Source organism: Leishmania infantum, chromosome 26, assembly GCF_000002875.2.
Source record: "Leishmania infantum JPCM5 genome chromosome 26".
In the NCBI taxonomy this organism is placed as follows: Eukaryota; Euglenozoa; class Kinetoplastea; order Trypanosomatida; family Trypanosomatidae; genus Leishmania; species Leishmania infantum.
The window spans coordinates 762744-788282 of record NC_009410.2 but is presented as its reverse complement, the minus strand read 5'-3'; the positions used below and the strand labels follow the sequence as shown (position 1 = coordinate 788282).

General features: G+C 60.1%; 5 protein-coding genes across 5 annotated transcripts; all 5 read right to left on the bottom strand.

Annotated features, from left to right (window-relative positions):
* LINJ_26_2100 (serine/threonine protein phosphatase-like protein) lies at positions 1-3051 on the bottom strand (the record flags this gene model as incomplete). The annotated part of the gene is made up of 1 exon (XM_001470512.1): positions 1-3051. One exon carries the CDS (start codon positions 3049-3051, stop codon positions 1-3), a length of 3051 nt encoding a protein of 1016 aa, XP_001470549.1.
* A 3687-nt stretch (positions 3052-6738) lies between these two features.
* On the bottom strand, positions 6739-7080 carry LINJ_26_2090 (hypothetical protein, unknown function; the record flags this gene model as incomplete). The annotated part of the gene is made up of 1 exon (XM_001470511.1): positions 6739-7080. One exon carries the CDS (start codon positions 7078-7080, stop codon positions 6739-6741), a length of 342 nt encoding a protein of 113 aa, XP_001470548.1.
* Positions 7081-11886: 4806 nt separating this feature from the next.
* On the bottom strand, positions 11887-12837 carry LINJ_26_2080 (conserved hypothetical protein; the record flags this gene model as incomplete). The annotated part of the gene is made up of 1 exon (XM_001470510.1): positions 11887-12837. The coding sequence occupies one exon, from the start codon at positions 12835-12837 to the stop codon at positions 11887-11889; it is 951 nt and encodes a 316-aa protein (XP_001470547.1).
* Positions 12838-16060: 3223 nt separating this feature from the next.
* Positions 16061-20128, bottom strand: LINJ_26_2070 (putative SUMO1/Ulp2; the record flags this gene model as incomplete). The annotated part of the gene is made up of 1 exon (XM_001470509.2): positions 16061-20128. The coding sequence occupies one exon, from the start codon at positions 20126-20128 to the stop codon at positions 16061-16063; it is 4068 nt and encodes a 1355-aa protein (XP_001470546.2).
* Positions 20129-21401: 1273 nt separating this feature from the next.
* On the bottom strand, positions 21402-24719 carry LINJ_26_2060 (conserved hypothetical protein; the record flags this gene model as incomplete). Its single annotated transcript, XM_001470508.1, has 1 exon — positions 21402-24719. One exon carries the CDS (start codon positions 24717-24719, stop codon positions 21402-21404), a length of 3318 nt encoding a protein of 1105 aa, XP_001470545.1.
* Positions 24720-25539: the final 820 nt, after the last annotated feature.

Genomic DNA, 25539 nt, shown 5'->3' with positions numbered 1-25539 from the left:
TCACATGGTCACCACCTTCTCAATCATCTGCACCTCGCCGTTGGCGGCGACGACGACGCAGCCAGCGCCGTTGCGGTGGCCCATGTAGTTGCTGCTGCTGAAGATGGTAAGCACCTTGCTGCTCTTACTCCACCGTAGCCCATGCGCCTTCTCCTGATGAGCGCGGAAGAGCATCGAGTAATGGTACGCCGTGAGGAACGTGTCCACCGCCTTGGCGGAGAAGGAGACAACGTTGCTGCCGCGGGTGTTGACGGTGAAGCCCCACTCGTTGACGTGCACGCGTGATGTCGACCCTCTAGCGGCGGTCGTCGAGGAGGAAGATGCCGTGCTTCGGTGAGCGCCGTGTTCGCCGCCAGCGACACGAGAAGACTCCCAGTCCACGCATGCCGCCTCCTCTTCCAGCTCCATCGGGGTTGGGTCCGACCAGAGCAAGTCGAACATGGTGTACCAGCCCTTGCGCACGTCGTCCTCGGTCAACTGCGGCAAATAGTCGCTGCTGCTGCGCATAGCGGGTAGCGACTTGTGGCGTTGTGGCTGCTGCTGCTCGCTCTGCCCACCGGGCACCACCCTCGCCTTAGGGGACACGGAGGACGCCGCCGAGCACGACGAGGGGCGAGACGATGCTTCCGCCTCTGGCGGCACTGCCGCTGCGGCAGATTCGTGGCCGCTCGCACTGCTGCCGGCGCTGCTGCTACTCGCCTTTCTCTGCAGCTTGAGGGAAGAAGGCAAAGCATCCAAGGGCCTGGACGCCGCCGGGGTACCGGTGGTGGCAGTTGCGGCGGCGGCGGCGGCTTCTGCGGCCTCTCGTCGGCACGCCGCCGTGAAACCAGGTGGAGCGGCAGACGGGTAGCGGCGCCATAGCGCCTCCAGCTCCTGCTTCACGAAGTAGTCCGGCATGCACTCGGCGTCATCCTTCACAACCGGGTTGTTCGGGAACAACGTGAGCATGCGGGGGAAGGAGAGACTGCGCAGAAAGGCGAGCGAGTTCTCCTCACACGGCGAGCGATCAAAGCGGGGAATGCCGCCGTGGGTGCACAAGATGCGCTCTTCGTGAGCCTCGTGCCGGGACGGCTGCCCACGTGCGAGAGAGGCGTCCGCGATCGTGCTGTAGCCGGTCGGCAGCGGGGACACCGCCTCCGCGCTGGCCGAGTTCTTGGAGAGGGCCTCGTCACCTTCCCTGTCGCCGCTAGCCACTTCGCCGTCGCGGTGCAGCGTGCGGAGGTGCTGCGAGCCGAACGGAGACGCCCTTGTCGCCGAGCCGGATGCCAGCGAGATCGTTGGCGCGGTCCGCTTGGCCCGAATGCCATCGTGGAGCAGCACTGCTGGCTGGCTCACGTAAAGGTTCGGGTGCATCACAGTCTGCTGTGACCGCAGAAACGATAAGTTTGGTGTGCTCGGGATCACCAGCTCCGCCGCCAGCGGGAGGTACTTGAACAGGGCCGTCACCTCGCGGAACAGTTTCGTTCCCTCAGCGTAGCCAAAGACAGTGTGGCACTGAGCCAGGAAGCAGCCGCGGCCGTAGGTGCGCAGGTCACCGCAGACGACGCGGTCCTCGTGGTTGCCGCGCAGCATGACGATCTTCGATGAGTTCATGATCTTGAGCGAGAAGAGTAGCATGACGCACTCGAGCGAGAAAGGGCCGCGATCGACATAGTCGCCGAGGCACAAGATGTTTGCTGGGGTGAGGTTGAAGTCGTGGAAGATCAGCAGCCGTTTCAGGAAGAAGGACAAGTCCTCAAAGTTGCCGTGAATGTCACCGAAGACGAAGGCCGGCGCGTTGATGCGGGGGAACAGGCCGTGGTGGGGCGACAGCGTTTCCTGCTCCAGTAGAGGTCGCACCTGCGCCACAACGCGGTGGCATAGGCGCAAAAAGTAGTCCTTGCTCTCCGGCGTGCTATAGTAGAGAAAGGTCCCGCCAATGTAGTTGCGCATGATGTAGTGATACGGGCTCTCCTCCAGTCTCGCCACCGGGGCAGGGTATGTGGTGCGCAGAGGCACAACAGCAGGCCGTGAATGCTGCTGTTTCTGCCCATGGGTGTAGTGGGGCTGGTGCGGTGAGGTGGCGCTGGAGTCGGCGTGCTTGACGCCGGTGGTGTGGAGTTTCCGTCCGTCGGGGGGCGTGGGATCTCTGGCAAAGGTGCAGAAAATGCCGCCCGATGAGGAGGCCGACACGGTACCCTCCTTCAAGTCCGACGCGTGCTGTGGGGATGCATTTGAAGCCGCCGCTTGAGGAGAGGCCGCCGCGAAGTGCTGCGGTGTCTCCTGAAGCGCAGACGCCTCGGCCTTGTCACGTGTGGAGCAGGGCAGAAGCTGCACGCTAGCCTCATCTTGCTTCTCGGTACGGTCTTCTGGGTACGGCGCGAGTGCGCCTGAGCGGCCTGAGTGGACAGCATCAATCACCTCGGAGTCTCTGTCCTCGGACCCCCCTTCAGTGTCCTCGCCCTCGTCTGCCTCCGCCAGCATCATCTCCACGGGCTCGCCAAAGGGCATGTCCTGATGCCGCTCGGACCACCGCAGGCGCTTCGTGAGGCGGGACAAGATGCGCATTTCGTGGGTCTTGACCGTGGCAAACGTGTTTGGCGTGGCGACGCCGTCGGCGGTGAAGGTGAGCACCGGTGACGGATTGCTCGCCGCAGGAGCACCAGCGAGTGCGGGGTCTGCGTGGCGCTCGAAGGTGGACTGGCAAGGCGGCGGCGTCATTGTCGCACGGCCGTCGTCGAAGCTCGACGGTTCTGGCGCCTGCGCCCACACCGCTGTCGGCCTGTGACTCGGTCGAAGACACGGCGTATCTGGCTCCGCGGGGTCTGGCTGGATCTTCTGAGAGAGAAGCTCCTGGAGGGAGCAAATTTTCGGCACCCCGCTATCGTGTACGCAGCGCACGTATGGATTCATGCGTATGGTGCTCGTGTGGGGTCCGTAGAGATGCTCGTCTGCCGCTGCAACAGCTGCACCACCACGGGTAGATGGCAACTGCTGCGGTGGGACAGACAGTGCCGCCGCAACCTCGGCGCGAACGACGTCATCGCTGTCTCTGGTCCTGTTGGCAGACATGCGAGTCCCACTGAAGCGCACCGGAGTGCGGTGTTAGCTGCACGGCGTCGGCAGGAAACAGAGGAGGGAGGTGTCTGTGTGTCACACTCTTCAAGAGTGCAACGAAACCTGGGTAAGAAGCTCAAGCGCTCGTAATGGTTTCTCAAAACCCACCGGCAATGAAAGAAGAGGAAACAGACAGGCGCCGATCGTGCGTGAAGCGAAGTGCGAAACACGCGCAAGCGCATGCGTGCACTCCGCTTCGCCCTCTCTGGCAGAGAAACGAAAACGCGCAGGCGCCGATTCTCGCGCGCGCACACACACGATTCGGACCGGCCCACACGGTAACCAACAAGCGAAACAGAACCGAAAATAAAGGGGCAGCAGCAGCAGCAGCAACTTTCTCTCTCTCACACCTGTGCTGTGTCGTCGTTGTCGTCGTTGTCGTCGTCACGCAGAGGAAAGCCGACGCGCAAACGACAATCACAATGAAATAGATATATATATAGTCCCCTACGTATACTTCAATCGCGCGGGGGTAGGGGAGGGGAGGGGAGGGGGGGCAGAGGGCGAGGAAGTTAAGCGGAGCGGAAGGGTCCGAGCCGCCGGCAAAATGGGACGAGGTGTCGAAGACAAGAAAATATAAAAAACAAGTTACTCGGAAAAGCAGGCAACGAGTCGAGAGACAAACAAAGAGAGCAGATTACGTTAAAGAGGACTGCCGCAGAAATAGCGAGACACGGCGTGGTGGGGGGCTTGGGCAGGGGAGGCGGGGTATTTAGGAGGATGGAAAGGCGACGACACAAGAGCTAGGGGCGCGCAAGGAGGCTCGCACGCAGGCACTTGGTACCAGAAAATGCGCGCGTGGATGCGGTGCGAAAGCCTTTGCGAGCCCTTGCTAGCTTTTCCTCGTCGCTTCCGTATCGCTTGTATTCGCTGAGGAAAAGGGGGGCTGGCCTTGATCCGATTATGATTGCGTTGCGTGTATGTGTGTGCCTTTTTCTCCGGGAAGATTCTCTTGCGTCAATCTTGTCCTCTTCTTCTACGCTTCGTTTCGTTAAGATATTCTTTTAAAGCAGCTGATCAACACACACGCCGCGCGCGCGTGTGGGGGGGGGGGATATGCCTTACGTTATCCGTGTTTTTTTAGGTGGTTATAGATCGCACTCCCTCTCTTCTTCTCTCATGTACGGGCGCGTGCGCCTGAGTAGGTTTCAGAGAGAGGGGGAGAGAGGGATGGAAGAGGACTGCCTCCCTGCCCCTCTTGTCGGTCGCTTGTAATTCTTCGTCTTGTCGGTGTGGAGGAGGGGGGAAGGCAAAAGAAGGGGTCAAGTGCTTTGGAGATCTGCGCGGGCAGGTGTGTGCGTGAGAGAGTGTGTGGGTGCATACAATGTGCAATACATATATGCACAGTATGCATCATCCATGATGTGTGGATTGGAAAGACGCGCGTAAAGATTGAGAAAGAGAGGGGGCGCGGTGCATCCAGCAAGAGCGAACATGGCAGGAACGCCATTGAGAAACGAGTGGCGGCAACCACCACCACAACACGTAGACAAGGAGAGGTATGCGGATACACGGGAGGTTGGAATGGGCGGAGAATGGCGAGTGTGCATTAGAGGAGCTGGTCGCAGGATCCGACGTGATGCGCGCCAACACGTTTGTGAAGACTCCACAGGACGGCGGGGCCATCGACAGCGCATGATGAGGGGAAGCAGGGGCGTGTGAGCCTCGCCACCCGCGCGCTCAAAGACTTGTAAAACATCGAAAGATGGACCAGCGTGCCCCTCTCTTGTTTGTGCTACCGCTGTTGCTATCTGTGCGGTCTTGCCACCTCTGTGCATGCGTGCCCCGTGCCTTACAGACACGCACCTCCCCTCTCAACAGTCTCTCCCTACTGCACTCCTCACGGTCCTTCTCCACCCCACTTCACCCCCTGCTCTTGTCAACTGAGGGAGAAAGACAGTCGGGCTTGTCAGCCACGAACGCAGCTCAGAGGGAGGAAAGGAGAGAAAGAGAGGTGCACACACACATACACGAGCACATGTACAGGGCATCTCCTGCCTAACAGAGCGGACCTACTCCCCTGTGGTCCTCTCTCCCTTCGCCTGTTGAGTCTTTTTGGAGTTCTTATAAGTGTGTTCCAACGGGCTTGCATCAATGATGCAGGCGTAGACTCATTATGGAAGATCAACAGCGCATACTGCGCACACACACAAACACGCACACAGCCGCGACCAACAGTGAACCATAAAAGGGTATAGAACGTGTGCGTGCGTGTCGAGGGGGGGGAAGAGGAACAACGAAGGGTGCGCACCCGCTTACTCTTGTTGCTCGTGTGTGTGTGTGTGTGTGTGTGTGTCCCTTGCGGCAGGCCGCTGGGACGGGTAAAAAAAAGAGGGCTCATACATGCACCCCAGCTGGCAGTCCATCCCTCCCCCTTCCCCCGCCCGCCGGCCCCTTCTCTCCCCGCTCGTCCATCTTCCCCCTCCCGCCTTCGTCAAGCGTATAGGCGCCACAGCAAAACGCCCTTTTTGTATATACACCCGCTCGTACACTCGCTGCTGCCGATCATCCCTCTCTTCGTCGCTGTCGTCTCTCACACCCTGCTCGCTGCCGCTGCAGTGGAATGCAGAAGATAAAAGCTTGCATGCGCCCCCTTCCCTCCTCCTCCGCCACCTGCGTCCCGCTTTCCGCTTTTCTTTTCGCGCTCAGCTTCTCTCTCCTTTTATATTGCGGTTGTGCTGCTGCGCGCCACAGTGCCCCCCCCCCCCACACACAGCTCCTCCATCCCTCTTGACATTCACGCGCGAGTCAGAGAGGAGGGATAGGATGAAGGTGAGAAGGAAGAGAGGGGGTCAACGGCGGCGGCGGCACAGAGGACGGAATGGCAAGCACAAGCGCACGCACACACACAGATATGTCATAATACGAATAGCTATAATGCCACCAGCGTTGCTGTCACGCACGCATAGGCACAGAGAGAAAGGCGTGGAAGTGGCGTTAGACACGTGCGCGCATCGGCCTTTGCGGGGCGGGGTGGGTGATGGGAGTTACGGGAGGGAAAGGGAGGGAGAAGGGGGACGAAAAATATTTGAAAAGGGGATCACAAAGCAGAAAAGGAATGAGAAGAGCGGCAGGGCGAAGAGGAAGGAGGGAAGGAGGTGTGGAGGGAGTGTGGAGGGTCCGCGCTATCCATACCCTTGCAGCAAAGCAACAACACGAAAACAACAACAACAAAAAAAAAACAGAAAGAAAACAAATCCACCGTCATCACCGTCGTCGAGCGTCACCATCACATGTATTCAGCACGGGAAATAGATAACAACATAAACACGAGAGCGAGGGCTGCCAGTGCGCGTAAAAGCATGAGCACGCGCGCACATACCCACACTGCGATAACGCAGGCAGTGCCGCACACACACACGCACAAACCGGGGAGACGGAGACGGAGGGGGGAAGGAGGGGGCGAAGAGCAGAGGGTCAGCACGGGACAAGGGTTACACTTGCACTTGAAGCAATACGAATTGAAACAAGTCCGGGTACGGTCACGCACAGACACGCAGAGATATGCGCTCATGTCTCCCACTTCCTCTCCCCGTCCACATTCTTCGCCTACGTTTGCCTCTACCCTCCACCGTCTCCCTCTCCCTCCCCCCTCCCTATATATACACACACACGGCTGTCCCCGAGCACCCTCATTCGTCTCTAAGGTTTCTTCTTCTGGGATATCTGCGAAAGCGACTCCTCTCGTCGCTGTACAACATCGTACAGCCCGCTATCACGCCAGTCCACAGTGAAGTAGCTAATCATGAGTCCCAGGGGCACCGGCGGGCGTAGCTCCTCGTAGTCGGAGTCGCCAGAGAGCATTTCGTCGATGTCGCTGAGGTTCACCTCCGACGCCGTGGCGAGCGGCGGCAGACTTGGCGGCCGCTCCGGAGTGCGAGACCAGGCCTTCTGCAAAGCCGCATAGTAGTCGAATCCCACAGGAACACTGTCCATCACGCTCAGCGCCTGTTCGCCGCGGTCTGGCAGCGATGCCGCGTTCATAGTAGCGGCGCCACCATCATCGACGCTACTCGGCGGCAGCGCGAAGACCACACCGCTGCTTCGATGGAAGGGAAAGGGTGCGTGATCGCAGTGGAGGGGAACCAGTCCCTGTGCACGACGCTCGTCATCTGAATCATCCTCGGAGGACGAGGAGGCGACGCGAGCGCAACGCAGCCTGGTGGCAGCGGCCTCTGCCAACAGCTCATCCGCCGTCGTCGCCGGCTGCTGTTGCTGCTGCTGAGCCTTCCGCTGCTGGCTTCTTTGCTGCAGCTGCGCATGTCGCGCCCGCTCACCCTCTGTCCATTCGAGCACAAGGACGGACTCGGCGTGCGAGAGCCACGAAATGGTTAAGTCGCGTGCCGCGCTGACGTCGATGGGGGTCGGCGTACACCCCCACGAGTCGTCGGGCACACGAGCAGCGGAGGACTGAATGCCCGTCGTTGTTACTTGCGGAAACGTTTAAGGAAGTGATAGGCTAAGAGACCAAAACACGAGTCCGTTGTATGTGTGTGCGTGCCAGGCGTCGTCAGGGAGAAGAGAGAACAGCGTGCACGCACGCGCGCTCCTGTATATGCATGCACGAAAGCACACAAATGCCTTTGCACGCGAGTGGAGCCGTAGGGAGGGGAGGGGGATCTGCACGCGTGCGGGGTGCGGGGCGGGGTCTCAGGACGGAAGCCAACCAGCGAAAAAAAGATAAAACGTGATGAAGGTGAGAGAGCAGGAGGTGACCACAGAGGGGAGTAGCGGTAGCGCATAAGCTTCGATGAGGGCGGTGAAGGGAGCGGAGCGCAGGAAGCGCCACCACGAAGCATAGCCACACACGAAACAGCAGAAGAAGGTCACCTTTATCATTCTTTTTTGTTCTTTCCTTCAGTGCAAGCCCATTTCTCTGCCACACAACATGAGGCCAAGTCCCACTCTTGCCCCCGCATAGCCACAGGCCCCCATCGCACAGTGTGAGTCAGCGTGAGATGCGCGTGCTACACCGATGCGCCGATTCAGCCATCTGAGAGCACGGTCCCTGCCTCGAACGCCTCCCCCCACCCGCCCGCCTCGGAGGGCGCCTCACAGCTGCCCCCCCCCCCTCCCTGCCCCATCATGTCGGCAGCCACCTGGTGCATCCCTCTCGGGGTGACACCCAGGCTCCCTGCATCAGCAGTGGGCAATGTGAGAGACGGGCGGGCTACGCATCCGAGTCACTGTGACACACCGTCCATCACATGGATGACACAAACGCGCTCACATGGTCGCGGGGCGACCCGACGCAACGCCATCCAGGGCATCACAGCAGACATCAGCAGGGATGCATCGCGCTGGCCTCCCCCCCTACGCCGTGGGTGATTGGCCCTGTCACCACCAGCAGTGGTTCTGGCATTTCGCAGGGGATGGGGAAGGCTTCCTGGCTTCCCCAGACAGAGTGTGGACACACTGCGCCCTGTGAGACCGCGCAGTGAAGTTTGCCCGCAGGTCATCATGACAGGTAAGGGCTACACGGGCAAAGGCATGGATGCAGTAAAGCCGATACTGCACGACCAACGCGTATGCGAAGGCCGTGATGCGTACAGATGCCTGTGTGGTTGTGTGGGCTGAGCAACAGAAGGCAGCAAAAAAAAAGAGAAAACCGGTGTCTGTCACACGCGCGTACCCGAGCAGAGAGGCATCGTGATACTTTTCCGTGCGCTCGCCCCCTCCTGCGCTCGTGCTGCGTTTCCTTGGCGACGCCTCAGTCGCTGAAGGATATGCACCCCCGAACACACGCGAGCCGGCAAGTGGGTGCCGCAGAAACACCCACGCGCAATGCAGACGTCGCTGCGTGGCTGGCGGCACGATGCAACCCCACGCGCGAGCGAAGAAAACAAGAAGAGAGTGAGAGAGGCAGTGACAATGAACATCAAGCATGATACCGAGTCGCTGCGACACGTCTCCGCCCAACATGTAGCAAAGAGAGGTGCAGACATAGGCGCAGGTATTCCTTCCCGGCCCCTTGTACAGAGCAAGCGCTACACAGCAAGGCGCACGCCGAGGCCAAGACGCAAGCGGCCCCGGGGAAGGGGGTGAAGAGAATCTTCCGCAGCATGTACGATGCAACGTGCTTGAAAGCTGCCGCGGGAGGAAGGGCGCGGAGTGCGGCATTGTACGGAGGAAAAGCGACCTCTCCAGACACACACACACACACCAAGGTGAGTTCTTCTGGTGTCAGTGGGCATTTTTTCTTTACTTTCCCGCTGACTGCACTGATGACCGGCTCGATGTTGTTGCATGGCGCCTCCTCCATCCCTTTCTTATTCCGCTCATGAAAGAGATGCACTTTGTGTACTGCAGGGGTCATGCATGCATGCGCACGGTCGTGCTGGACTGCCCTCACCCCGCCCCATCATAAAAAAAAAATGAGTCCAACATCTCGTTTCGTTCCGAGCGGATAGTCCTAGCCGTGATGTGAATTCGGTCTCACGTCTCTGAGCGGCAATAGAGCCTGAGGGAGGCGGAGCAAGGAGCAGAGGACATCCACGCGACACCAGAGAGTCCCAGCGAGCGAGTGGGAGAGAGGGCAACTTGCTGGCACATGCCGCCGCCTGCAGAAACGAGGGAGACACAGACGCACGCGCGTGGAAGTACTTGTATGCATACATACGGCATCTCCCATGAAAGCATTGGAAGGAGATACAGAAAGAGAGAAGGACAGAGAAACCCAAGCACAAACAAAAAGGGTGGCGCGCGGCCTCCACGAACACATCCACCCCACGACAACGAAAAGCATGTCAACCGGCGCGGGGTGCACATCGCTCTCGATGAACGCCGAAGACATTGACAGAGCAGCACTCATCACAGCAGTGATCTAAGCGAAGGAATGCGAAGGAGACAGTGGGGACATGCGAAAGCGAAACCAGAAGAAAAAAAGCGATGAGAAGCGGAGCGCGCGCCATGGCGCATCAGTGTCCATACAAAAAAAAAATGCCACGAAAACTGACCTCGCGATACATCACGTGCTGCCTCGTGGCCGCTAGTCAGATGTGCCTCCTCGTACCTCTCTTGCTCTCTCCATCTCTGGCATCCAACGTCGTCATGACCATCAGCACCGCAAAACGTACTACGTAGCGGCCCATCCATCGCGGCGACATGCATAACCGCGCACGCAGTGGCACACTTTCACGCATGCGCATGCAGACTCAGGCAGACAGGCAGGCGAGCGGGATAGAGTGAGGCAAAGGGAATACTGCGTCACATTCGGCATAATCACAAAGAAAATAACGGGCATTCACAGGCAAGCACACGTACGCACACATCCATCTACATAGATGCTTCCATTTCTTCCCCAGCGTGCGAGAGCGGGAGAGAGGGAGAGATGCACCGAGGCCGTAAGGCGAGTCCGGCGTATTCGTCCCATTCGATCCGACTGCTGGGGCGGGTTGCGTGTCTGTGTGTGTTTGATCGTGCCGCCTACACACCGAGAGGGCCATACCGGCAGGCACGCAGCGCGTCCTCGCTACAAGGGCACAGACACGCGCATACGCCTGCGCCTGTGGGCTGGCGAGAGTGCGGTGCCACCCCCGTCCTTCCTCCTTTCTGCCTCACCGGGTGCAGACGCGAAGGGGGTCGCGGGTGGGCGGGGCTTGCTCTGTCAACGCGGACACTGAAAATGGCGGGAGAGGGAGAAGGGGTCCATGAGGTCACTGGGGCCCCTTCCCAGAGAAAAGGGGCACCAGAAGCAACGCCGGCAGACACGACAAAGATGGCGCTTGCACTGCGAATAAACAAGTAAACTCGACCGCCCCCCCCCCCGATCTCGTCTCGCGCCGCCATGACCCCGCGCAAGCGCACAATGATAGACGGGCAAAAGAAAGCCAGCGCTTCCACGGGCACCGGCGCACACGCATGCGCTCGCGCAGGCGGGCGCGAGTGAAAAGGTACGAAGGAGAGAAGAAGCGGCAGCGGGAAGAGGAAGAGGTGGCGATGTCTCCTCTCTAAAATATCTGTTTGTGTGCCGTAAAACATGGAGCTAAGCGCCACTCTACGGCGTCCTGCCACAGGCACCCATCCGCGTGGTGCGAAGCAGCCTTAGGCACGCATCACAGCAATGCGCTGGCCCAGTCCTCTGAGCACCGCATCTGACCCAGACTCTACCTACCTCTCTCTCCGAAGGTCACCTCACAGCTGCTCCCATTGTGCTGGTCGCCAGGTGGTGCATCTGTCCCTCAGGGTGGCGCAGGCCCCCCTTCACCAGTGGGAAGCGAGGGCCACGTGGGATGCGTTCAGGTCACCATGGCACTCTGTTTGTCATATCGGTGGCATAAGCGTGTTCATCGTCGCAGATCGCTCCGACGCAGTGCCACCAAGGATCTGGCCCGGTCACCACCATAAGTGGTTCGGCATTTGGCAGAGGTACAGTAGGGGGGAGGGGGTTCCTGACTTTCCGATGCAGATTGGGTACCGGACCCTGCGATGCCACCACGCACTGAGGGGTGTGTCTGCCTATCGGCAGGGATATTAGATTGGTGACAGGAAAAACATCAAACCACGCTGCGGCACAGCCACCACACCGTTTTGGGCGTGTGGAAAACACAGGAGAGAGAGCACCGCATGAGGGACCAACGAAAGAAAGAGCAGGGAGAAGAAAAGCGCGGTACATCTGCATCCTTGCCTCCCTCTCCTCTGTCTTCTCTCCAGCCTGTGCCGGCACCATCGCCGCATAGCGCGCACGCACATTACACGAACACCACATATATCTGAGACGGGCAACAACCGAAAAAAAAAACAAGAAAAAGGAGGTCCTTCCAAGAGCGCATGCACGAAATCTGTGGGACCCTAGCGCGTCTGGTGGTCCTGAGCCGCTTCGAAAAGCCCCTCAGACCGCCATTGCGGCACAAAGAGATCGATCATGTACCCTAGCGGTACAGGCGGGCTCAGAACGTCGCCATTGGGCTCGGAAACGGCCTCGAGGATGACCGAGTCGTTGAGATCCTCCTCGTCCGTCGCCGGCGGCAGCGACCGCTGCTCCTGGATCAGCCACCGCGATTGCAAGGCACGGAAGTAGTCGATGCCGACCGGCAGCGACGACACAACCAGCGGCGACGCTCCCTCCGCCGAGTCGCTCAGCGGCTTCGGCAGTGCCTTGGGGCTCTTCGGGCTGGCCAACGTCTTTGTTGAAGCTGTGGCGCGTGATGAACTCTGTTGAGTCCACGTGGTCGGGACGCGCAAGGTCATCCCTGTGCTGCGCCCGGTCGTCACGTCCACCGAGTCGCATGTCAGTGCCAGCCCAGAAGGAGACTTTGCATGTGTCGGCGACGGCCATCCTGACAGCGCCGGGAATGTGGACGACGAGGTCAATCCCGGCGTGTTGGAGGCAGCTGTGCTCGCACCGCTTTCTGGAGATGTCTTCGTCCATGAAAGCGTTGATTCTTCTCCTGCTGTCTCACGCCCTCGCGGCACCCCGCGTGCCACGGCACTAGGAGCGGCAGCCTCCTGAAGGTCACGGTTCCACTCTGTAATGAGTGCCGCCTCTGTGTCGAGTATCCACGTCAGCGACGGATCCAGTGAGCCGCTTAGCAGGATCGGCGACGCGACGCACTGAACCGGCGACGGCGGAATGTAATCTGGGACATCTCCACAAGAGGGCCCCAAACGGGCTGTGCGCCCGTTGAGAGAGTCAGAGCGGCAGCTGCCACCTGCCAGGGTACTGGGCACAGCACCCCACTTCCTTTCACGGTTGCGGACGTGAGCCGAGGAGTTGGAATGCTTGCTAGACTCACCGCCCATGTTCGTTTTTGTTTATGAATGTTTCTGCGTTTTCCAGCTTCGGCAGCTGCCTTTGTTGTGTTGCGTCGCCTCGCTTCGCTTCGTGTTTTTGCTTGGCTTCCTCGGAAGAGTGACGGGGGGCGGAGAATGTTTTACGGTACACAGTGAAGGATCACGGCAGCACACAAATGACCAGATAAGGCAGACACGAAAGGAGCCACAGCAGCCGTGAAATGTACGACGGGGCACACACGCACAGAGAGAAACACAAGAGGAAGGAGGGGGTGGGGAAGAGGCACAAGAAACAAAAAAAAGGAAATTCAACTGAGAACGAGAGAGAGAGAGAGGGAGAGATGAGGGAAAAGGAAGGGGGCCGCCCACGCACGAGCACGCCAACTCGCTCTCCCCGCGGACTCGATGAACGAGCTGGGGAGAGGCAAAGCTGGTTTTGTGCTACCGGGATCCGTAACGTCGATGCTGCGCAATGCGCCGCCCCTTTCACGAAAGCAGTGATGGACAGGAAAACAGAAAAATACAGCGCGAGCCAGCAGCACACGCATACACGCCTTAACAAGAAGCGAAAAGGACGACAAGACGAGATGACGATGCAAAGGAGACCAAAAATGTGAGCAGAGGCTCTATGTGTCGAAGTGCAGAAGGCGAAGAGAAAAGGGAAGGGAGAGGGGGGAAGACGCTGTGACAAAAAAAAAAGAGGAGATGGAGGCAGCCGGAAAAAGCACCCGAGAAGACTCTGGAGAAGAAAAGATGACGATGCAAATATCACGCTTCTGCTTCCTTACGAGGCCCAATGCCGCAGCTCGATTCCGCCCCTGCTTGGCGTATTGCTCAACTTCCGTTGATGATTTGGTTTACTCTCCTGTGTGGCGCTGTCCGAATCCTATGATGCAAGTCTGTGGCGCCTTATACGTACCAGCGTGGCTTGGGATAACTAATCTGTGAATGGAGATGGTTGGGAGGGGAGGGGAAGGGATAGGTGTAAGAGGCACTTGGATACGGGGATCGAAGCTTGTGCACGCCACTGCGCTTGCCATACCGCTGTTGCTTGGCCTTCGGCAATGTCAGTCCCTACTCGAGGCGATGCGGAAACGACGAACAAAACAAGCAAAGCAGCGGCTTGCAAACAGCGACAGAGAGCAGAGACGAGCGGAATGGAGCAGCGGTGGATAGAGGAAGAGGGTGTGGATGGAAGGGAAGGGAAGGGAAGGAGGAAGGCACCGATGCGTGTCACTCTGCAGGAGCGAGGGTGGGTGGTGAGTTTGTATGTGTGCAAGATCGGTGTGTGTGTACGTGCGCGCGCGCTCCGGCTTCTGTGGAATTGAGCTGCTATGCCCCTTTTTTTGTCTTGTCGTCGTTGCGTTGCGCCGAAGGGGGGAGGGGGGAGGGGGGCAGAGATGGAGATAAGGAGCAGGCAAGCAAAACAAGGCCCATCAACCCACAGATGATGAAAATATAGAAAGGCGAAAACGAAGCCGAAGGGGAGAAGAAAAGGCAGACAGTCAGCTAGATGCGGTGAGAAAAGGCAAAGAGGATCATGACAGGAACAGGCGAAAGGGGAATGGGAGAAGAGAATGAACGGACAGCAACGAATAAATAGAAAATCACACACACTCACGCACCCACACGTGACGCGGCAGCAACCGCAAACAAAACTAAAATCGCCTGAGGTACAGGGAGTAAGACAGAGAGCGGGAGACGCCCACGGGCAGACACATGCAAACTCAGCTACGCCGAGGAGGAAGAATCGCTGTTGATAGGAAATCCGCAGAGTGAGGGCGGACAAAGGGTGTGGGAGGGGGAAGTGCGCAGCAGCTACAGAAGACAGAGGAGATGAAAAGACAACGCCACAAGACGAGGCAGACACAGTGAGGCGGGGAGAGACGAGGGAGTATGTACGACATGAAAGGAACGTGGAGAACATGCCTGGTAAAAGCACCAGAAAGAGCAGGCGATAAGAGGCGCCACTCATCGTCTGAGTCATCTCTGCCTCCCCCCCAGCACACACACGTTAAATAAGCATATTAAAAAGAGCTGGGCCGAGGGGCGTTCGGCAGGAAGAATGAGTCCGGGAGGAGGGGAGTAGAGAGGGGAGAACAGTGGACTGTGTCGCTTGCCATTCACTCCTCTTTTTTCGCGCTATGGTGATTTCCTCTCCTTATCTTCTGTGATTATACCCTTCGGCTCCCTTCGTGCCACCCGTCGAGCATTTCTATCATTTTAGCTTACCTTTTTGGCCGCTCACTTCGCTCCGCAACGAGTACCAGGAGGAGGAAGCGGAACAGCATCTGCGTTGACCTGCCGATCAGCAATCTTTCGTACACACATGACGACAGCCAACGTGCTCACGTACACAAGTGCCGTCGCCACAAGGCAAACATGATGCCATGGTCAGTCAAGCACGCGCACAGTGGCCAAAAGAGGAGAGAAAAGGGAGGGAAGACACTTTTCGCGCTCCGCATGCCCATTTCTCTGCCACACAACATGACCCCACTCCGCCCTAGCACACCGCCGGGTACGAAGCAGCCCCAGACACGTTGCTACACCGATGCGCCGATTCAGCCATCTGAGAGCACGGTCCCTGCCTCGAACGCCTCCCCCCACCCGCCCGCCTCGGAGGGCGCCTCACAGCTGCCCCCCCTCCCTGCCCCATTATGTCGGCAGCCACCTGGTGCATCCCTCTCGGGGTGACACCCAGGCTCCCTGCATCAGCAGTGGGCAATGTGAGAGACGGGCGGGCTACGCATCCGAGTCACTGTGACACACCGTCCATCACATGGATGACACAAACGCGCTCACATGGTCGCGGGGCGACCCGACGCAACGCCATCCAGGGCATCACAGCAGACATCAGCAGGGATGCATCGCGCTGGCCTCCCCCCCTACGCCGTGGGTGATTGGCCCTGTCACCACCAGCAGTGGTTCTGGCATTTCGCAGGGGATGGGGAAGGCTTCCTGGCTTCCCCAGACAGAGTGTGGACGCACTGCGCCCTGTGGCGCCACACGGAGGTGCGCCCGCCCTTCATCAGGGCGGAGAAGAAGACTGCACAAGGAAAATGAAAGAGGATTGAAATACCACTGAGCCATCGCATCGCCCTCTCTCTCACATGCGTCTCCCCACTAACAACATCTTCCTCCATAGCGTACGGTACAGAGCGTTCATGTGCCTCTCTCTCTCTGTCTGCACGAATGCATGTGGAATGCGTGTTCACAAGTTTGTCTCGGTCCGTCAGACGCCGCTGGACGACGACGTGTTCGCTGTTGGATAGCGTCGTAGAAGTCGCTTGCTGAGCAGCTCCAGCAGAATGACTTCGCGCAGCCGGGTGACGTCAGACTGGGTAAAACTCACCGCCACACCCTGGGCAACGCACCAGGCCGCCTGGCATACAAAGACGCCGCAGTCGTTGCCGTTCGCCTGCTGCGGGATGTGGTCGAACCCACCTGTGAACCACTCCACCTCCGTGTCGCTCAGCTGCTCGGCAGGAAGAGCCGTCGCAGCGGTCAACGAGAGAGGTGCCGGTGGCGGCGTTGGCGCAGCTCGCACTGCGAGCGGTGCGCCAACACCGCTGCCAGCTCCCCCAGCACCGCTCATTCCCTGTAGCGCCTTCTGTGCTGTTTGTTCCACAAACAGCTCCTCTTGATGTCGTATCCGCTTCGCTGCGCGGTGCAGCTCGTCCAATGAGTCATAAGGCTGCAAGGAATCGAGAGGTGATACGGCAGTAGAGCTCCCCTCCGTCAACAGCGTGTCGGTGAAGGGCACGTACGGCACGGCCACCACGCACGCCGACGCCCACAGTGACGGTTGTGGTGCTACAGAGGACGGTGAGTCTTGTGCAACAACGGTTGCCGAAGCAGCGGGCGTGCCTTTGGTGTTTACGAGGCCAAAGTGTCGCTTGCACTCTCGCCACGCGTGCGAGAGATGTGCCAGTATAAAAGCACCGCGCTGGCGCGCCCTGTCCGATCGGCTCATAGAGTCGTACATGACCCACCGGTTGTCCGCGCAATAAAGGACCGCCAAAGCCCAGTGCTGCGCCTCGATGTTCACGGGCACTAGCACCGCACGCACGCTACGCGGATCGGAGGGGTTGTACGGCTCTAGTAAATGCTTGCGATGGCGGAGCCAGCGGAAAACGGCGCTGCTAGAGTCGAGCTGCGGCAGGCGTGGTGGAGGGCTGCAAAAACCGCCCACGCTCTGGCTCAGTTCGGATTCCACCTTCGGGTAGAAGTGCGTGCCCAGCGACGCAATACGGTGGCGGCAACGGGCCGCGGGCAAAGATGCGGTGGCCGCGCCTTCCGCTTCCACGCACAGCAGCTGCAAGTAATTGTTGATGACCTGGTCGTTCAGCCACGACCGGGGGCCCAAGGAGGCGAGCTGCCTGTAGCTGATCTCGTAGCCCCCAGTGTCGAACTTCACTGCAATGGCGTTGCTCGCACCGCGCGCGTAGACGGATTCGAGTACTTGGCGATCAGCGTCGTCCAGACGCAGGTGCTCGAGCGACACCGGCACACTACTGCGGATGTGCCGCATAACACCAGTGCAGACAAGCGGCTGCAGCGTTGCCGCCGAGGACGCGGCAGAGCCGTCATTCAACGCTGTCGCCTGCACCTTCGTTGCGCGCGGCTGCGTCAGTTCCAGCATAAGATGCCGCTCGATCCACTGCGTCAGCGCACGATCTGCCGCGCTGCTGCTCACGTTCATGGCGTGCTGCACATCACGCTGCACAAGGGGGACGCACACTTCACTCATGATGGCCTCATACACCGCTCGCACTGCGACATCGTGCGGGGTGTGTGTGGTGTCCGTCAGCAGACTTCGAAACGCATCTACTGCGGTCTCTGCCTCTACCTCGTGCACACAGCTCCTCCCGTCACGCGTGCGCGGCTCTGCACCACGGACATCCCGTGCATTGCCGTGGTACGATCGGCGGTGCTGTCCGGCGGAGATGATCGACGAGGCATGCGCACAAGATGGCGACCACGCGGGTAGTGCAACGTTCGTTGCCTTGCCTGCTGAAGGGTACGACGGTACAGCTGTCACGTTCCGCTTCTGGTCCAGAATCATCGGAGATGCGCGCTTCACGTCCTCGAGGCTGTTGGCCCTGTGGGCACGGATGGCACTGCCAGAGCCTTCGGGAGCTCTTCCGTCGGATTGCGCGAGCATCGCCAGACTCTCAGTGAGGCGCGCTAGATCGTCGGCGTGCTCACGCGTTCGCTGAGCAGCCAGAGAGAGCACCGGCGGTTCACCACCCGACGACTGCACCTCCGATGTCGTCTGCCGCGTCACCAGCCCTCCCTGCTCTGCGCTGCACGCCGCCATCCCTGCCGCAATCGCGGCTCTCAGCTGCTCCAGCACGTGCGCGCGAGTTGTTCGCTTAGTAGCAGCCGTAGCACCCTCAGTCACCTCTCCATCCCTGAGCATGTTGTCACCGCCACTCCTGTCTGCCCACGTCGGTGGCAACGCCGATTCCCACGGCGACTGTGCGGCGTCAGCAGCGCACCGATACAACTCAGACGCAGGCGAGAACGGCGGTGGAGCGGCGGCCGAGTGTTGCGCACACGAGGACGCATCGAAGTGCTCCGCATCGGCCGCCGTCGTCGGCTTCGGCCACGCACCCACGCCGCACAGTGACCGCTTTGCTGCCTCAAGTCGCTTCCGCCGGCGCAGCCACCGCGCGAAGCGCACACGCGACTGCGCAAGCAGTCGAGACGCGCTTCGCAAGGAGTCCTCCGGGGCGTCTGATGATGCAGTCGCGGCACCGCCCAAGAGGTGCCTGTGGAGGCCGCCAATCCGCGAGAACGTGCAGCTGCCACTATGCTCGTGCCGACCCGTGCACCCCGCCTCTTGTCTGTGACTCGAGTCGCCCGCAGCTTCAGTGCTCTGAAGAGCGTCTCTGCCTGCACCACCCACGCGGCTACCCCTACTCGAGCACGTCGACGAAGCTGTGGAGGTGTCCAAATCTCCCTCCTCACGGTCGACTTGCCGACGATGGAAGGCTCCGCCCCTGCCCCCCGAGCCGGCTTGCTGACGTGCACTCTCGCGAGGATGCGCCAGGAGAGCTTCGCTCCCCATAAGAGACGGCGACAAGGCAGGCGTGGTCACAGCCGCTGACACTGCCTCTGCCGTCATCTCGGCCATCTCTGCTCCTGGTGCCTGCTGGCCCTCCATCACGCTGCCGTCGACTGTGTCGTCTTGGTAGTCTCTGCGCGCACCACGTGGTTGCGCAGCGTCAGCCGGCCGCAGGAGCTCCAACCTAACCGACTTTCCCCGGTCACTGGACAGGGACAGCGAGTGAGAGAGGCGACCAAGTATGCTGCGGCCAGCTGTATCCAACCACGACAGTGACGACGCAGGCAGAGCAACAGGAGGGGCAGCAGGCGCTGACGGCACTGCCGCGGCCGTCGTGTAGCTGGGGTGCTGCGTCTCTGCGCCTGCAACCGCAGATGAGGAAGCCGATAGCGGCGCTGGATAAACTCGCTTGCTCGCCTTGCTTGACATTCGTTGCAGCTCTCTTCTGCTCCGCCACCAGGCCTGCGCAGCCCGTACGAAGGCAGTGCGTTGGGCAGCGCTTGTCAGCACCCCTCGAAGACCACTATCTGTAGCACTATTTGTGTGACCGCTCAGGACACACCCGGTACTTCCGCGCAAGCCTGCGTGAGTGAGCACCTCTCCTTCTACAGCACCTCTCGGTTGTCGCCGCGACTGCACCTCACCTTGCCGGAATGTGGCAGAGGCGCAGACGCGTCCACCACCTTGCCGCCACTGCCTAAGGCGGTCCTCTTCGGCGCGGTAGCGGCGCACCAGCGAGTCCATCACGAGGGCATAAGGTGGCGGCGTCGACGAGTGTCTTGTCGCCATGTCAGATGTTTGAGCAGATGCCGAGGATGCCGCTGCCAACCCCTGCAGCCGGCCAGCAGCAGTTTGAGCAGGCGCTGCCATGCTCGCACTCGATCGAGGGATCAGATGAGAGTGTCGATGGTGCGGATGCCCACAGAGGACCATGTTGGGCGGTGGCCGGATTGTTGGGCTGCGCACGGGCCCCCCGACCGCGTCGGGCCTCGACGACACCGGCCCAGGTTGTGCCGCCGGATCATGCGCTTGTGTGTCCGCCGTCGCCGACGACGCCGAGGAGCTCATGGATGGTGTGAGCGACTGAAGCGCATCACCGTTCGTGCTCTGGGGTGCGGGGCGAGGTTCCACGGCAGCATCAGCGGTTGTCGCGAAGGCAAGCAACGAAGAAGAGTTGGGGGGCACCCCCTCCGCGGAACGATGGCGGCGAGTCGACGGCTGCGAGTTCATGAAACAACACACATACACGCGCCGTCTCTGATTCTTGAAATGTCCAGAATAACTACGAGCGCAAGAGGGATTCTCCTCCTTTGGGGTATATTTGCGTGTGTGTGTGTGTGTATGTGTGTGTGCTGCCCATGATGCAGTTGATGCAATGGTGTGGCGGAGGGAGAGGAAGAGGAGCGAAGGGGTAGTGCAGGGGGTGGGAAAGGAAAGGCCAAGGCAGAGATAGAGAGCTCACAGACAAGCCTGCCTGTGTATTGTTGTCCGTGTGTGTGAGTGTGCCGCGCCACCGCGCAGCTCGCTACGAGCTAATCGGCGCGTCTCACGCGCATCGCACCATATCGAGTGGGCGATGCGCGCCATCGACAAAGTCGACTACTGAGCTCCCTTCACTTCTTTGCCACATGTGTGTGTGTCGTCTCTTTTCGTCGTCGTCTCCCCCACCCCTCCCCCTCCTGTTTTGCCCTCTTCTAGTACCGTGGTGTGCGTGTGTCGTGCATGGGGATCCTCATCTCATCTCTACGAGGCGCCGGGTAAAACAAAAGCGAGGGAGACAGAGGGTGCCTGCACGCATGCACGCATAGAAAGAAGGTGAGGCCTCCGTGTATGTGTGGGGAGAGGGGGATGTCTGCTCATGCTTTTCTTCGACCGTCTCGTAGCAGAGGGAGGCGAGAGCAGAGAGGGGTTTGGGGCGCGGATGGGCGGATTGGGGGAATGGAGAAGAGTGCGCTCCTTTATCCCGACGGAGCACAGATACGCGCAAACGCGCGTGGCTTCTGTGTGTAGGCATGTCTGTATGGGGTGAATGTGTCTCATCGGCTGGCAAGAGAATCCGACGGCATACGTGTGCAAACACAACGACGAAACAAAACGCAAAACAATATCCGACGCAAAGAAAAAGGAGCACGCAAGCAAGGGCCCGACCCGGAGGAGTGGGGGAGGGGTGAGAGAAACGTAGTGAAAGGGAGGAGGCAGGGTGGGAGCCCGGAGGAACACAAAGATGCTATCGGCCCGTGGGGTGTGGGGGATAATGAGCCATACGACACCTGAAGAGGCCTTGAGGAGAGTAAGGAAGGAAACAGCGGCGAGTGCCCACACGAGCATGCCAGTACAAAAAGCGCAGACGGTGCTCCGTTGGGTAGTCGGGAAAGGAGTCGGGAGCGGGACGAACGAAAATCACACGCGTCGGGTTTGCGATTCCCCCCACACGCACACCCCAACCACCACCACCGCCACACACAGCTTTCCGGCAGCTTCCGTCCATCTGTGAGCGTGTAAGCTATCGCTTCGCAGAGAGTACCGGAAGGCCGGCTGCTTTCGCTGCGGCGTCGAAGCTGATCGAGGGCATCCACGGTGCTTCGGGCATTTGCACTGTCTTACCCTCGGCTTCGGCCACCGACGGTGCCGCGATCCAGTCACCCAGCATGAAGTAGCGAGATCGAAGCAGCTCCGCGGCGGTGGGGCGCTTTGCGGGATCGGGCTGCAGGCACCAGCGTAGCATCTTCTTGCACTCATCCGAGAGGTGAGGCGGCAGGCGCACCGCAATCGACCCGGCGTGCGGCGACGCGGACTCTGGCCGCTCCTTCTTGCCGGCGGCGTCGTGGTTATGTAGCAGAGCAGTGATGCGGGCCTGGTACCACTTATTGAGATTCTCGCTTAGGCGAGCGTCGTACATGTCCTTGTCGCGACGCGTCAGAGGCTTGGGCAGATTCGCTGGCAGACATTCCTCCATAATGACACCTCCATCCGAAACAAGCTCGACAAAGGTCATGGCAAAGGCGTAGATGTCGCTCGCGGTCGAGAATAGGCGACGGTGCAGCACCTCTGGTGCCGCATGCGTGACAGTCACGTACTTGTGCACTGGAACGTCTTCTAGCCGTCTAGAGTCAGCGAAGCCCAAGGCGCGACGGATCAGTGAGGTGTGATTCAGCTTCACCAGCGGCGCGCCGCCGCGGCAACGGCCAAGCGAGCCGACAGCGTCCAGCTTTGTCGTCCCAGAGCTCAGAGTCTGCGGCGCGCAAAACGGCTCGGTAGAGGGACTCCCAACCACCATCGGGGCGGAAGAGCTCGGCGACTTATGCGTGACCTGCCGCTGGTGCTGCGGGCCCCCGCAGAAGAAAGCGGCGTGAGTGGTGGATGGTGGAAGGAGAATGGGGAGGCGGCCGCGTAAGTCGTGCAGCGGCGTTTCGATGGGCTTCACGACGTAGTGGTCCGGCGACAAGATCGCAACGCCGCCGAGACTCGTGTTCTGCAGCGGCACCACCCGCATCGGCGGCGCCTTGAGTGCCTCCTCTGATGCCATTGTTGACGCAAGCATCTCTGCATCCGCCTGGCCACGCACTCCGTCGTGCGGGGACGGAAAGGGCAAGCCGTCGCCCTCGTGGGTGTGCATGAACTCGAACTCGCTCATAAAACGGAGGTAAGTCTCATGTAAGCGGAGCTGGTGGGTGCCGTCGTCGCCGCTCGCCTCGGATATGCCAAAGGCGCTCACACTATTGGCCCTGTTTTGCTTGCTCAGCGTGTGGGTGCCGGAGCTCGCGTGTGTCGTCGACGGGCTACCGGAGGCCACCAGGCCCCCGCGAAAGCCGGTTTCGGTCATGGACGCTGCCCGTAACGGTGACTCGTACGAGCCGACCTCCTGGACACTCGTGAAGGAAGCGTTGTTGTCGTGGGCCACCTCAGCAGTGTTTCCACTCTCTATTGTGACCGTGTTACCGTTCCGCTGCTCGCAGGCCTGGACGGCTGCCATACCTTGCCCACCCAAGGTTTCGTTGCTCTCCTTGGGGTTGGCATCCATCGCAGGCACCTGCGGCATACAGCTGGTGTTATGCGCCAGCATGGAGACGTTGTGCGTCCGGTGGGCCTCGACGCCGGCTGCTTTGCCGGTGCGCTGAACCGAGGACGACGTGTTTTTCCGCTGCTCGCCAAGAACGCCACGGCGGTGCTTCAACAACGGCGACGGGGTGCCGTTAATCGGCTCATTCTCAAAATTCTTTCGCTTCTGGCTGGTGCTGTCGCTCGTCAGCGGCGGTGCCCGATGCAGGTCCAGTGATCCCGGCGGCGGGTCCAGCAACCCCAGCGCCTTGCCCAGCTGCGCCGGCGTCACACTCGTCAAGTCGCCGGTCGGCAGGTCGGAAATGTAGGCAGGAAAGTACGTGTAGTAGACACTCTGAATCGGCCTGTGAAGGAAGACGGCCTTGGCGCACAGATCGTACTGCATCTCGCCCCTGTCGTGCATCTGCAGAAGCGCCAGGAGGACGTCTCGCATGTAGGCGCGCGCGGTCAGCTCATGCAGCCGCCTTCTCTCAAAGCGCGACGGCATCTCCTTTACCTGGAACCCACGCAGAGTGCCATGCTTGGCGTACTCGAGATACAAGCGCAGTTTGCGCGGTGTGCCACCGACCGCGTTTTGCTGCTGCGACTTCGGACTGGAGTGCGAGTGGCGATTCAAAAGACTGGCAAGTAGGTGGGCGCCGCTGCCAGAGAGCGGCTTCCTGTGATCCTCTGCACGACCAGCGGTGCCTGTGGCGAGATTACCGGAAGCGGAGAGCCCGCCAGCAGCCGCGCCACCATTGCCGCCGTGGTTTTCCCGTCCGGGAAAGAACTGGTACGATGCCTCTGGCACAGTCATGAAGATGCCGTCAGCAAAGACGTACTCCAGCTGGTAGCAGCGGAGGAGGCGCGGGCAGTACGTCGACAGCCGCGCCCACCGTCGCACCTCGAGGCAGACCTGCTCCAGCACAAAGCTAGAGGTGTAGCCGCTGTGCAGGAAAAACTCTTTCATTGCTATGATGTAGTGCGCCACAGCTGCGCAGGTCGGAGCAACCGTCGGTGTCGCAGCGGGGGCGGAAACCGGTCCAACGATCGTGTTGGCGTCATGGGCAGAGGTGGCGTCGATGATGTCGCGGCCGGAGTTGAGGCTCTTTGTCGAGTTCACGTCCCCTCCAAAGCTGAAGGAGGAGCGATCACGGCCGGCAGCGCAGGCGGCCGCACCGTCGGTGTTGCCTCGCCGTGCCGGGGCATTCCGCGGCAAAGTCGCGTTCACCGTCTCCTCCGAGAGCCCAGTAAAAACGGAGAGGTGCGCAAGGTGAACCTCGCTGTACATGCCCTTCGCGATACACGTGTCGCCGGCTAGCGGTTGGAGCTGATAAACCGTCAGTGTCCGCGCCGGCGGACTGACGTGCTGGCCGCTGGCGTTCGTCGAGTCATCATTCGTGCTGCGGTGAAACGCCTTGTCAGTCGCGCCTTTAGTTCCTGCCAGCGTGCCGTCTTTGTCGCCTGTCGCATCCAGTGCGACGATAGCGTCGTCGGTCACGGATGGCAGAATGCCCTGCGCCACCGCGACACGGCGCAGCTCCATGACATACTTGTAGTATGCATTGGCCGTCTCACCATCAGGGCGGAACGCCGCGATGCTGTTGCCGCCTGCCTTGCCGTTGTTGTGCGCGGGGGCGCCAACGCCAAAGCCACGAAAAGCCACGCCGTTGAAGTTATTGAGCGCCTTGCCCTTCTTTCCACTTGGCAGCTGATCATTCGGGTCACCGTCGTCGCCGCGGTTCAGCGGGCCCAGTCGACCTTTGAAGCTTTTACACCCCATTACAGTCCACCTGTCTAGCACGTGCAACTTTCCGTTCCCCGCGACTACGCGGCAGGGCGGGCAGACAACAGCGAGCAATCGAGAGAGAGAGAGCGGCAAGGGCGAAGAGAGGTAACGGAAAAAAAAAACGAAGCGCAGGCGGGCGAACAAAGAGAATGCGCAGGTAAGACTGACACACACACGCACACGGAAGCGCAAGAAGAGTGAGCGCGCACACGAAAAGGATGAAGAATGCAAGAACACAACCGTCACCCAAGGCCACTGTGCTCAGCGTGAGGGCAAAGAGAGCGAGCGAGCGAACGAAATAAGGATAAAGGGGAGGGGGAGGTACTGAATTCTCGACTCTGCTTGCTTTACAGCTTCCCCTCGCGCCGCACCGCACTGGTCCTTTCTTCGTCGGAGCACGCGAGTACAGCAAAAGGTAGGCGGATATATGTTCAAGGCGGACGAGCAACTCAGCGCTGTGCCTAACCTCATCCGATAGGACACGCTCTGCAGTACCTATGTGTATGCACGCACGTGCGCACAATCCACGAACGCCAGCCCTCGTCTTCCTCTGTCTTCGTTCGTGTTTCTCCTGTTGCTGCGTCTCGCTGGCGATCCGTGATGAGCGCACAGAGAAGCAGAGACACAACAAAGCAGCAGAAAGAAGACGAAGCGTGTGCCTCGCGTTGCTGTGTGCCGTGCGCACGTCTGTGTGCGCAGGGGTGTGTGTGTGCGCGCGCGCTGCGTATTACGGAACTTCTTGACGCGTGTGCCAGACCCGAACCCTAACCAAGTCCTCTCTTGGCGCGCGCCAGAAAAAAGCAAGCCGTGCAGG